The 13377-nt window shown below is 43.4% G+C and overlaps 1 protein-coding gene across 4 annotated transcripts in view; it reads right to left on the bottom strand.

The window, feature by feature from the left end:
• YLPM1 (YLP motif containing 1) overlaps positions 1–13377 on the bottom strand; it is a 50988-nt gene that overhangs the window by 26736 nt on the left and 10875 nt on the right. For all 4 annotated transcript variants that reach the window (XR_014546892.1, XR_014546893.1, XM_083608655.1 and 1 more), the window contains 5 exons: positions 9968–10159; positions 7233–8506; positions 3313–5418; positions 1538–1637; positions 226–715 (listed from right to left, as the gene is read on the bottom strand). Coding sequence is in view for 2 of the 4 variants with exons in the window: in XM_083608655.1 (XP_083464781.1) it covers positions 226–715; positions 1538–1637; positions 3313–5418; positions 7233–8506; positions 9968–10159 (4162 nt within the window). In the remaining 2 variants the exon portion in view is untranslated. The remainder of the gene's footprint in view (positions 1–225; positions 716–1537; positions 1638–3312; positions 5419–7232; positions 8507–9967; positions 10160–13377) is intronic.

The raw sequence follows: 13377 nt of genomic DNA, 5'->3' as shown, positions 1-13377 counted from the left end.
CTAGTTCATAGACAGGCTAGATGATTTAAGGATCAGGGAATCAGACATAACATCAAATTTCTCTATTAAATTATGAATGTAAAGATGCCCTAAAGGGCCCATTTTTAATGCACAGAATGTAGACCAGCACACTCCTCTGATGAGAATTATATTGGCTATTTTTTTTTTAATGCTACAGGCATAATCATTCTGTTAATTAGTATTATTAAGATAAACAGTATTCACCTTGCCCATGGCCATGTCCATGCCCGTAGTCAACAGTCTGATGAATAATTGGTGGCTTGGAAAGTTGTGCTATACCCGACCCAAAGGAAGTTGCGACTGTCGATGAAGGTAATGAGAGATCTGATGCAGGTAAGTCATTCTCGGATTTTAACCCTTTATCTTCACTGCTATCCCAAAGTCCCTGGAAAGAATCTTCATCCCAACGTTCTTGGTTCATGGCAGGTGATGATTTGACCATAGCAGCTGGACCTTGAGAGGCTGCTGCAGTTGAAATGGGAATTGGAGTACTTGGCTGTGTTGGTGGACCAGGCATTTTTACCGATGGGAGGGGGCCCTTTGTCGCTGGGACAGATGGCTTTGCAAGTGCAGCACCTGGCTTGGCTGTTGGGGCAGCTTTCCGAAACATGACGGGTGGCTTTACTATTACAGCTGGCGTAGGCTTAATAGATTGCTCCTCTACTGGTATGTCAGCGTGCATTTCAGAAGAGGCCTAAATAAAAGGATGTTTTAAAATAAAAGGTACATGAAATTAATAGCAATTTAAAAAATGTTGTCAGATACTGTCATAGCAAATGTGTACTTTGATACTTAAAACAGGCCTTTTGGGGTACAACATCAACAAAAGGGTACAAAGAAAAGGCTAATTCTTTTTTTTAAGGTGGTTACATGGAATTTACAATATTGAAACTTATCATAAGGAATTTGTATACAACTTGTGTCTGTTGCTGCCTTAGCAATCTCAGTTGCCCAATGCGCCTTCTCATCTAAAGTTCTTTTGTGGCCAGGTCAAGTTTTGTAAATCACCCAAATGTGGAGCAGCCATAGTAGTAAAAACAAAATATGACAAAACACAGCTACAGATAAAGTTGCGGCTACCTGGTGGTGATATGTTATAAATATTATAAAAGTGTTGTTTTGCTTGCCATGAAGCAGTGGTAAGTCATTACTTCCTCCACATGGTTGTGTCTTTGCGATTTCTCTAAGAAGAGAAATTTACAAATGTTCAATCCAGCCCTCAGTTAATAAGGAGTGCTTTTTCTTAGCCACACCTGACAGGCACCCAGTAACTCCCATCCATGTTTTCATAATCTCAGGGATCAGCTGCTCTAGCATGCTCTATGTGGGGCCACCCTTTAATGAAATGGAAAACTTGCCACCAGTAGAAACGAAGTGGCCCAGCCGAATTCAAAATGATGGTGATTTCCTAAAGTCCTATATAGTCCAAATCCAGTACAATACAAAAAACAAAAAACACATGCATCACAGTAAAGTCACACTCGCACAATATTTTCCATAGCAAGACTTAATTTACCTGAAAGTTATCCTTCCTAGCAATTTGTGGTCTAGGAATTTCCTGTGTTGACAGTTCAGGAACAAATTCATTCATCTTCTTCATATGTTCTTTCTGTTCTCTGCAGTCAAAAAATCATATTATTCAGCTTAAATGTTCTTTTAAAAACCACAAAAGGTATATACATTTGTCTTAAACAAGATTTTAAGAACCACCACATTTACTTATGTTCATCTGTGGCACCAACACTGTGGAACGCCCTCTCTAAGGAGGCCTGCCAGGCTAAGAAGCTAGTGAATTTTAAGCAACAAACTAAAAATTGGCTACTTTGCAAAGCATTTAAACTAATATTTCCAAAACTTTACACCACAATCCACCTGGAGCACTTGAAAATTGCTGAGCATCTTGCTGGACCACTTAATTATTGTTCTGCTTACTGTCACAATTGTAATGCACTGTGAAATATTATGTATGCTTCTAAATTGTGTTCTTATTGTTTCTTTTGTTTCTTATATAATATTTTACTGTATTACAACTTGAATTTTATGGAACTGATCTGCCCTTAAATATTTTTCATCTCATTTTGCTTGGCAGTTTGCAATTTTAGGATTTTGGCAGGTTTTTTCTGCTTCAGTCGATTCTTTTTAGTGCATTTTGATTTATTGCTCTATTGTTTTAATATAGTACTGTTAGCCACTTTAGGCTGTCATTTGGCAAGCAGGAAACACAAATGTTTCCAACAAAATGTGCCACTTTTCTCAGTGCCAAAAACGAACATTTGATCCTTCACAGAGAACATTTAGCTCCCAAGGTACATTTCTTTTTCACACCAGCTCAAATCTCATTGCAATTTCTGAGGATATCATTTTGGTGTTGAGAGAGAGAATTCAAGCCTTTGTGATCAGAATTCTCACATATTCCAAAAGGACGTCTGCAGACCACTTTCCTAGTTCAGTAAATGGCGAAACACACCACTGCTGACAACAGGAACTAGCAATAGAGATTTTTCTACATATCAGTGGAAGCTGCCTGGTACGGACTGGCAGCAGCTCTCCAGGGTTTCCCAGCCCCGCCCAGAGATGCCAGGGACTGAACCTGGGACCTCTGCATGCTCTAGCACTTGTTCCTGTCTCAAGAGTTATAAATGTCACATCATATGCACTGCTTGAAAATCTAGATTTGATGTATCCATGGAGTGCAGTGTAATATGACTGCTTGGCAACTTTACACAAGAGTAACTTAAAACCAAGCACAACAAAATGTGAAGTGACCTCCTTTAAGGCAATATTAGTGTGAGTGGACTTTGTACCGCTTCATGTGAACTGATAGACAATGCTGGACCTTTTGTTTTCATTGGCTCCCTTTTCTGAATTTCTTAAAAATACTGCAGGTCTGCATGAACAAGGTTCTCCTGCCTGAATATTTACTACTCAGTTTTAAGGATAAGCGTGATCACCGCCAGCTACCTTATTTGACTTTTTTCTAGCATAGGTATGCTATGTGCAGAACTGTTCTTGATTCTATGGGAGGTTCTTCAACATTAAAAAAAACACCTATTTTAACTTCATTAGTTTAAGACTGATAAAAAGTGCTGTTTAAAGCATAGTTATCTCAATGACCCTTGACTTATTAAACTTGCATACCCTTCCATCATCTAAGCTGACCAAAATGTTCACAGCTATTTACCACCTAATTATATGTATTTTTGCAATTTGCAAGAGGGAATGGAAGGCGGAGGGGAGTTGAAAAAGCAGGCTTTTCCAAAGCCAAATAAACAAGAACAGCAGCCAACTCACCGTAGCATTTTTAGCTCTTGGGCAGCCTTCAGGATTATTTCATGTTGCCTTTGACTAAGGACCATTACACCTCCCAATGACGACTCAGAGGCTAAATTTGGCTCGTCTCCCAGCAATTCAGATGAGCGTGGTGGCAGAGGTGGCGGATCCAGACGATCATCTAAACGTGGGAATCTGTCGATTTCATCTGAGTACCACCTATCCGAAAATCTTTCCCTTTCCCAATCACCCCTGTCGGGTGGGAAATCAGATGGTTCCCTCCATGTGTCATGTCTCTCTGGATACTCTCGAATTCTGAGCTCCCCCCGGTCTCTGGAATCTCTGTCGTAGAAATCCCTCTCTCTCTCCTCCAGCCATCGCTCCTCACGGTATCTGTCTAAAGGAGGAAGTGGAGGAAGGGGTGGCAAAGGTGGGAGAGGAGGTATGTCCAGATCACTAAGCGTATCTCTGTCGCCCAGTGGTCTAAGGTAATCTCTGTCCCAGTCTCTCTCTGAATCACGATCATACATATCCAAGGGTCTTCGGACCCTGTCCAGATCTCTGTCTAGCTCTCTCTCTCTCCCCAATGGCCTTTCCCAGTCATCCCAATATGGTTCTCGTCTATCAAGATCAGCAGATATTGGAGGTAAAGGAGGTAGAGGGGGAAGAGGTGAAAGAGGTTGCAATGGATGACGGTGTGCTGACAAGTCATCTCTCTCATATGGGTCAAGAGGATCATCATGGTATCGCTGGTCGCGCTCAACCCAGTATCTGTCTCTTTCCCAATCCTCCAGTCGTCTGCGCTCTAGAGGAGGAATATCTTGGTATTCAAATGAGCGTTCCTCTTCCATGCCTGCCTCTCCGTAAGACCATGGAGGCCTGGGTGGTTCTTCACGAAATGGAGGCAAATTATCCATACCACCTCCAAGGCCTGTGTCACGTCTGTGCATATCCCTCTCCCGGCTACTAGGCCTTCTGACTGGGTCTCTCTCCCGGCTACTAGGTTGCCGTCCTGGTCCCCTTTCACGGTTACTAGCCAGCCGGTCCAGTCCCCTTTCCTGACTACTGGGTTGCCTGCCTAAGCCCTTTTCCCGGCAATCTGCATGGACTCTCTCTCTGCTGCCCATCTGGGGAGCTGGTTCCCTGTCTCTAGCTGGTAACCCTCTGTCTTGGCTTCTCGATTGCCTTTCCAATGCCCCTTCCTGGTTGCTCGACTGTCCACCCACCCCAGATTCCCAACTGCCCGACTGGCCCTCTGGCATCCTGTTGTGGGGTCCTGGCCCACTGTTTACATCTCTGCCACCTATATCTCTGGTCAGACCTCTACCTCTGTTTGGTACTCCCCTTCCTCTGGCATCATCAAATCGGCCTCGGCCCCTACCTCTATTGTCTTCCATTCTACCCTGGCCCCTGCCCCTGCCTGCTGGCCCTTTGGCCTGGTTATCTCCCAGCTTGATTTGTCCCCTCTCCCGGCTTTCCAGTTTAGTTGGCTCCTTGCTCTGATTATTTTCAGAAGAAGTCAGTTTGTTTTCTGCAGAATTCAACTCTTTATTTCCCATTGGCGCTGGTAGTAACATTTTCTTCCCCCCTGGAACAGTGGAACCTGGTGTCTGATGGAGAACACCCGAAGTAAGAGGTTTTTTTGATTCTTCTGTTTGCAGTTCAGTCTCTGCAGAGCTTGGTTTCTTTGTTTCTGACATTGTTTCTCTGCCCTCTTTTCTGGATGAATTTTGCTGTGCTTTAGACATGACTGTACCTGGCTGAACAGAACCAGTAACCTTTGTATCTGGTCTAGGTTTAGATTTATTTGCCACTGTCTGATTATTGCTCATATCAGTAAAAGATTCCTTATGTTCTGTCTGATGGTTCTGTTGTCCCAAAGGAGGCCTAGGCCCCCGCCACCGTGGTCCACTTGCTTGGGAAGCCTGCATTTGTGAAGTGCCTGAGGGAGTATAAAATGCTGCTGCTGGGCCCCGGGGGATTGTCCCCTGTTTGCCTGAAGATCCATCGACAAGCTGATTTTGAAATCTTGGCCTTGGACCATCGAAACGTTGCCCTTGAAAATGAGGTCCTTGCTGTCTTGCAGGTTCAAATTTATCAAAGTCTCTTCCTCGTGGTGCATCAAATCTGTGTATTTAGAAACGAGACATTTTATTCAAGTAATAGATTTTGTGAGACTTTTTTATATAAAACAACTCCATAAATCCTCTTGGAAACAGCTGCCAAATTAAAATCTCATTAAGTAATAGCGATACACAAAATTAACCAAAATATTAGATTTGCTGCATGCGAACGGAGCATGACAGAAACAAGTATTGGATTCACCCATATCTATGCTCATCTTCTCCATCTCTTCCTCAGATAGAAAGGAATGTCTGACTCAAGGGTTAGACTCAAGAACCACCTTATTTGGTTCATGGGGTGAAAGATGAAGACACATGCAGTATTCTACTGAGTCAGGTGTCTTCATCCTTTGGGAAAAGCAGATAGAGGTTGAGGCACAGGTATGTGTGAGCCTGGGATTTACTTCCTGTCCTTTTAGGTGTAAGAAGTAGTGTCTGACCAAGTTCTGGGCTCCAGAGAACCTAGAAGTCTCACACTTCAGAAAACATAATTTTAAAGCATTTATTAAATTATAAACTGAAGATGACAACTGAGATTACACTGGTGTTACAAACAATAACAATTTATAATACAATATCTTCCTCTTATCCCTTTTTTGTGTGCGCAAACAAGACACCTGCAGAGCAATCACTTTTGCTGCTTTCAGGTGGGCACTGAAAATGATTTTACTTAGGAAGACTTTTGCTTTGTTAGGTAGCTGCTAGTTGTTGGTTTTTTGTTTTTTTTTTAAAAAAACTATATATAAACTGTTGCTAATTTTGTGTAAAGTGGGATATTACTAAATAGAGCAGCAGGAACAAAAGCACAAACTCTGCTTTTGGTTTGTTTTTTGTGAGACCAGAATTATACATTTGGCAGCAGACCTGAGTGCCCTGTGAACAGCAGCAGTTGAGTGACTGGGAGAGGGGGCTTAACTCTGGCTCCAATTCCCTTTTCACTGACAACCTCCCTCATGCTTTTCCCCAAGATGCATTTGAGGCATCATGGAGGAAAGTAACTGCCATACTGGGATGTGCATGGATTTACTCCTTCCTTCACCCTGCAGCCCACATCTGAGTACACTCTGCATGTAAGTTTTATTTTTAATCCTCCATTTCCCCTGAGTATATGGATGCCTCCATCTTGTTTGTGAGTGAAGCTGTTTTGACTACAAAGCTTCTGGCACTTAACCTCATTAGCATTATGAGGACTGGTACTACAGGCTTCCACAGATTTGGTTCAAGCATTGCCCCTCACCAAGAGAATTATCAAGTAAAGAACAGACAATTCTATTGGTTTCTAAGGACACTCATGGTGGCTAAATTCCTAATGCTTCAATATTGGAAGGAGGATATGGTGCCACCCCTGTGCACCATAATCATGGACAGAGGACATGACAACAGGCAGCATATGAGAAGGTGACCTTCTGTAAACATAAGGAAGATGGGGAAGCCTCCTACTAAAGGTCTATTTACTTGAATATCTGGTCACTGGGTTTGTTCTGGACCACCAGCTGCTCCCCCTTTCCCTTTGGAACATTCAATTAAAAAGCTACTAACAACACACAAAATGAAAAAAAAAAAAAAGACCTGGCTTTGGGTATTTCAAGAAATACTCTGGAAGAACGTATGAGGTTAAAATATGGTAAAGCATAAGATTAAAATAGGCCAGGGATACCATTGGGCAGGCAACAACCACTAAATGAGCACAGTCACATGAAATACCATGTCCTACTGGCAAAGCACACAGGATTACATAACAATATTTAAGAGTGTTTCTACTGTACTATCATCCAAAACAGCATTGCCATACAAAAATGAGACAGAAAGAAAACCTACCTTGACACCCTTGGACCTTCATGGTGCTGTCCCCTGGCAGAATCAGGAAACCCGGCTGACCTCCCTGGTCTGCTCTGATAGGTAGTAGTGGTGCTGGTGGTGGATGCAGATGAGAAGGACACTGTAGAGTGAGGTTTTACTTCAGCAGAAGTTAGTTCTGATGAAACAGAACCAAATGGCATTGCCTGTTTGCCCAGAGGCGCATAAGAACTGCCTTGGTCTGAAGTGCTAGCAGATGATGTCACATTTGAGTGGTAATTCTGGGTGGCAGATGTATCAGTAGTTTTAAAAGAAAAGGAAGCAGGGGTGGGAAGAAGAGGTGGCCTGGTTGCATCCATTGTAGCGTGGGTCATGGCAGGAGAAACCGTAGCCTTAAATGAAAAGGAAGAAGCAGAAGGGGTGGGAAGCAGGCCTGGCCTGACAATATCCATGGCCGGGGTGATGACGGGTGTATCATTACCTTTAAAAGGAAAAGCAGGGGTAGGAAGCAGAGGTGGCCTGGTTGCCTCCATGTTCTGGGACGTGGCAGGAGACTCAGTTACTTTAAATGAAAAAGAAGCAGCGGTAGGGGTAGGAAGCAGACCTTGCTTGGCCATCTCCGTAGTCTGGGGAGTGGGAAGTGACTCTTTAAATGAGTAAGAGGCAGGAGAAGGAAATGGAGGTGGCCTGGTTGTCTCTGAGGCCTGTGAGGTGGTAGAAGACTCAGTTACTTTAAATGAAAAAGAAGCTGCGGAAGGAGTAGGAAGTAGACCTGGCCTGGGCATTTCTGTACTTTGGGTAGTGGGAAGTGACTCAGTAACTTTAAAAGAACCAGGAGTAGGGTACAAATTTGGCCTCGGTGTTTCAGTGCTCTGGGTGCTCTGAGGACCAGATTCTTGTGAAATAGGCATATCAGACTTTTGTGGGCCAGAAGAGAATCCAGTGGAAGGTGGAGGCAGCGCAGCTGAGGGCAAAGTAGGCTGCCCAACGGACATACCACTTTGTACTGTTTGAGAATATGCAGAAAATGCAGGCGGCAAAGTTACACTCCCAGTATACTGACTGGTCATGTTCCGAAGAGACTTCACTTTCTCCTGAAGGTGGGTGTAAGTGACTTTCATCTGTCCCTGCCACATTTTCCACTGTTTCTCACACTCATGAAGTTGGTCTTTGTGAGGGTAGGCCTGGATTTGATCCTGCCACTGCTGAAATTCACGTTCCCACTCCTTGTAAAGTGGCTGGAACTGTTTGTTCTGTGTTTCATAATGCTGTAGCTGCGTATCCACTGACATTGTCTGCCAGAAAGAAAAAGTAGTAAGGAACACCTTTAAGTTAGTTCAATGTACTCACAATGCTTTAGACCAGGGGTCTGCAACCCGCGGCTCCGGAGCCGCATGTGGCTCTTTTACACCTTTGCCGCGGCTCCGTGGCGGATACTAGCGAGGGGAGGAGGTGCATTGTGCGCCCCAACACTCCCCACTGTGGCGGGCGCTGTACTGGCTGTGACGTTGCATGGGGGCGGTGCGTGCGTTAGTCACGCACCGTCCCGACGTCACCTTCCCGTCCGCTGTCAGATCGTGGCTCCAGAGATATATTTGTTTTAAATGTCGCAATGGTTTTGCGGCTCTCAGTTTTTTTTTCTTCGGAAACGGGTCCAAGTGGCTCTTTTTGTCTTAAAGGTTGCAGACCCCTGCTTTAGACACAAACATATCTTAATTGTCGCATAGCAAAGCACAGGTCTGTACACTGAACACTGTTCATGCTTTCCAACAGCTTATATGAAATTGTTGTGCTTTAAAGGTGAAGTCATAGATTTGGGCCTTTGAACTTTATTTTTCTTTAATATCACAGATTCACCCCCTACCAAACTAAAATGATTCTACACTCTGACTCTAAATATATTGCATGATTAAACCTACTGAAAAAATGGAAATTCTTTCTACATAGTCTATTTAGATTAGTGAACATATTTTTTAGTTTTCTTCTCACAAGGAAGATGCTTCAATATACAGTATTACTTTTCTTCTTCTCGGTTCAATTTCTTGCCTATTCTTCATTGATTCACTATTACAGGGCAGGTTACAGCATAAAACAAGACTGAAATGTTAGCTTCTTGTCTGCTTTTTAGAAGTTAACATGTAGTCAATGAGCAAAGGTCCACATCAGAGTTGGGGAACTTTCTTCTCTGATGGTTCAGATCTGTATCTGCCTCATGGGTCAAAATCTGGCAGTTTGCCCATCAGTCATAATGATGTCAAGGTGATGATGCTCTTTGAAGGCGCACCCCCAGAGCAGCTCCAAAGAGGCTTGCTCCAGCATCACAAATGAGTTTGCATTGAAACGCCTGCTTAAATGGAGATCCCTCCCTCCACTTCAGCAGGGGCTTCAGTGCAAGTCCTAGAGCAAGGCACAATCTAACCACTCACTGGTAGATCAGGATCAGCGGATGGGTGATTGAAGCAAGCCTTGCTCAAAGCAAAAGAATAATCGGGAGCTCACTTTACTCTCCCAGTTGTTCATTTGGAGCCACCTTGGTAACTGCTCCACACCTGAGGTGACATACAATGTGGTGGGACAGAAGGCTGCGCTTTACCAAGAACAGCTTGCTGGGCCAAACTGGGACCTCTAACAGGCCAAAGCTGACCTGTGGACCACCATGAAGAGTCATGAAACTCTGTTAGCACCATTAAATTGTATTAAGTATCTCACTCAAGTGGGAAAAATATGGATCAAATCATATTACTTTAATGACTCACTGGCAAGTGCGACAACTGTATGATCTGTTGGTAGCGCTGTAGAATTTGTTGCAACTGTGCATGCTGCTGCATTATTCTCTGATACTGGAAACCCACTCGCTGCTGTGGATGCTGTTGCCATTGTGTGGCTGCCGCCTGTAGCTGCTGTAATCTCAAACTTTCCTCAGGATCCTCTGGTGGTTCAATGCTCAACTGGAGGAATAAGCAAATATCAAATAATAGAAAACTTGTTCAATCATACAGCACATCAGTTATACAGCTCTAATCATTGTCAGTACTAGGGAAAGTAGTTGTACATGCCCGAAAGCAAGCAAATACAGAGGGTTTTGTCCCATCCTCCCCTTCTTCAACAAGTTAAATAGTCCAGGCACAGAATAGTGTAAGTGCATGCCTATGGTAGAAAGTATATCTGACCACAAGTCAGAGCAGGATTATCCCAGTTCCGCCTTTTCAAATACAGATTTTAATTTTTATTTTTAGTGAGAATCTCCTACCAAAAAACAAAACAAAAAACAAACAAAACAAAACAAAAACACACACAAGAGCACTACTTTTGGTTGCCAGAACACATAAAAACTAAACAGGTATTGTACAACTATCAGAATTTATTGCACTATCATATCTCTAGATATGCTAGTGAAATAAATTCTGATAGTTGCCCTATTCCATGATCTGTTGTGCAAGATACTGGTGTTTTCAAGCTAGCAGTTTGCAGCTGCATTGCTTCTATATCGTAACACAAACTAGGTCGGGGAATAGCGGGGTGGCGGCGCTCCGCCTCCCCGCTCTCCCCCGAGCTTGTGGGGCTGGCGATGGGGAGAAGCAAGCTTGCTTCTCCCCACCCCCAGCCTCCAAACCAGGTCGGGGAATAGTGGGGTGGCGGTGCTCTGCCTCCCCGCTCTCCCTCGAGCTTGTGGGGCTGGCGATGGGGAGAAGCAAGCTTGCTTCTCCCCACCCCCAGCCTCCAAACTAGGTCGGGGGAATAGCGGGGTGGCGGCGCTCCGCCTCCCCGCTGTCCCCCGATCTTGTGGGGCCAGCCTCCAAACCAGGTCGGGGAATAGCGGGATGGCGGCGCTTCGCCTCCCTGCTGTCCCCCGAGCTTGTGGGGCTGCCCGATATCTGCACCAATCGGGATACAGGCTGTTATCCGCAAGCCTGGAGAGCCCGCGGGTTTCCCCTTCATTTTTGGAGGGGAAAAAGTGTGTCCTATAGGGCGAAAAATACGGTAAGTAAATTAGTTACTTAAGTCTACTGACTGCAAACCATAAATCCTCACTCACAGGAGAGTGGCCTCCACAAGACACCAGGGCATCACATATAACCCAGAATAATTGTAATCAGATTACAATGGTAAATAGCTGAAACATAACTCTGTCCAATAAATCTATGCATAGCATATTAACAAAACTTTAATTGTTTAGCTTAAATAAGGACTTATTGCCAGATAGAAACTTAGGTAAGTACAAGCTGTTGGTAATCTGAGATATTAAGACACATCCACAATGCTTTTATATTTGTTGGAAGCCACCCAAAGTGGCTGGCGGCAACCTAGTCAGAAGGGTGGGTTACACATAAAAATATATATATATTATTATTATCTAGGTTGCGCTCACAGTAAAAGTTACTACACAGAAGCAGAGCCAGTAAGGTCCAGATCTTTTACTGTTGCAGACTGAGCAAACAGAAAAATAACTTCCAGTTTGCAGGCTTTTCATATACAGATACAGAGTGTCCCTGTTGCTCTAATTCCAAGGCTTCAACTGCAATAGTAACATCAACACAAAACTAGCTGGCATACCTTAATCACATCAATATAACTAGAGTTCCAAGGCCATTACCACAGCAAATGGCTCATTTGACCTTACACCTCACACATCAGGTGATTTATGCCCATGATGGAAATTCCTTCCTTCCTATGCCCAGCTACTCCAACACAAACCTATACCAGTTAGCATAAGAATCTCGTGCACTGCAAGGACTCACTTAACTCAGACATCCTCAGTTAAACTAATACGTGATAGGCAAATTCTGATTCCAAGGAAGACGGCAAAAATCCTGACTGAATAATCTTAACACCGTATGGACACCAACAGTTGGCCCCAAACTAAGGTTGTAATCATATACACATTTGCCTAGAAATAAGAACCACTGAAAACTAGCTAATGGAACTAGCTAATAAGTAGATCTGTTTAGCTTTATGCTGTTAAGTTTGTTGAACTTTAGTTGAAGTACAGTCCCATTGATTTTAGTGTAATCAAAGTATTGTCTAAGTACAGCTAAATTAGTCTGGACACCTGATTGTCAAGTCCAGTCACAGATGACTCTGGGGTTGCGGCGCTCATCTCACTTTACAGGCCAAGGAAACTGGTGTTTGTCCGCAGACAGTTTTTCTGGGTCATGTGGCCAGCATGACTAAGCCGCTTCTGGTGCAATGAAACACCGAAACCAGAGCAGCGGAAACGCAGTTTACCTTCCCGCTGTAGTGGTACCTATTTATCTACTTGAACTTTTTGGCATGCTTTCAAACTGCTAGGTTGACAGGAGCTGGGACTGAACAACGGGAGCTCACCCCGTCGCGGGGATTTGAACTGCTGACCTTCTGATCGGCAAGCCCAAGAGGCTCGGTGGTTTAGACCACAGCGCCACCCGCGTCCTACCTTGGGGCTATAAAATGAGATAAAAGTGTTCCAAAAAAAGAACAAACAGATGCTGGACCAAGACTTTAGGGTTACTGGGGATATTTAATTCTTCCAGAGTAGTCAAATTATCACTTTAGGACCATACCACTTTTAATGATGGCTGATGAACTAATTAATTGGTGATGTGCCCAGGAATTTATTTACCTAATACTTGCCCTTGTAAATAATACATCATTTTAAGTCTTAGCAATTAAATCCAATCACCAGAAATAACAATTCACTCTTGTCAGTAACTGTAGGAGAAATCCTACATACACTGAATGCTTCAAATCAAGAGAAGAGATGTATTGTATCTTCGTATTATTTTATGGTATTTTATGCTTTATTGTATTTGCACATTATGTTGTACACTTCCTTCCTATTTTAAAATAAAAATACAGAAATATAACTGGCCTATCACAACATATGAAATCCATAGAATGGTCAGAATAGAATGTAAAGGAGGTGTTGGTGCTTTGTGTGTCAGTGAGGGTACCGAATCCAAAATTCAGAAATAGAAAAACAAACTTCTGGGCAGAGAACAGCACACCAAAAGAGTAAGTAAAATATAAGGAACACACTTAATATTAAACCATAGTTTAAAATGAACTATGGTTTAGCACAATGCGTATGCTGTTTAAAAGTCCACACCACAGCTCCCCAGCTCACAGCTTTATTGCACCAGGGAGGAAACAAACCAGAAGCTGGCTTTGCATTATGTATAAACCTACT

The sequence above is a fragment of the Podarcis filfolensis genome (assembly GCF_964270895.1).
Source record: "Podarcis filfolensis genome assembly, chromosome: 1".
Lineage (NCBI taxonomy): Eukaryota > Metazoa > Chordata > Lepidosauria > Squamata > Lacertidae > Podarcis > Podarcis filfolensis.
The sequence above is the reverse complement of the archived record's forward strand: the minus strand, read 5'-3'. Positions and strand labels throughout refer to the sequence as shown.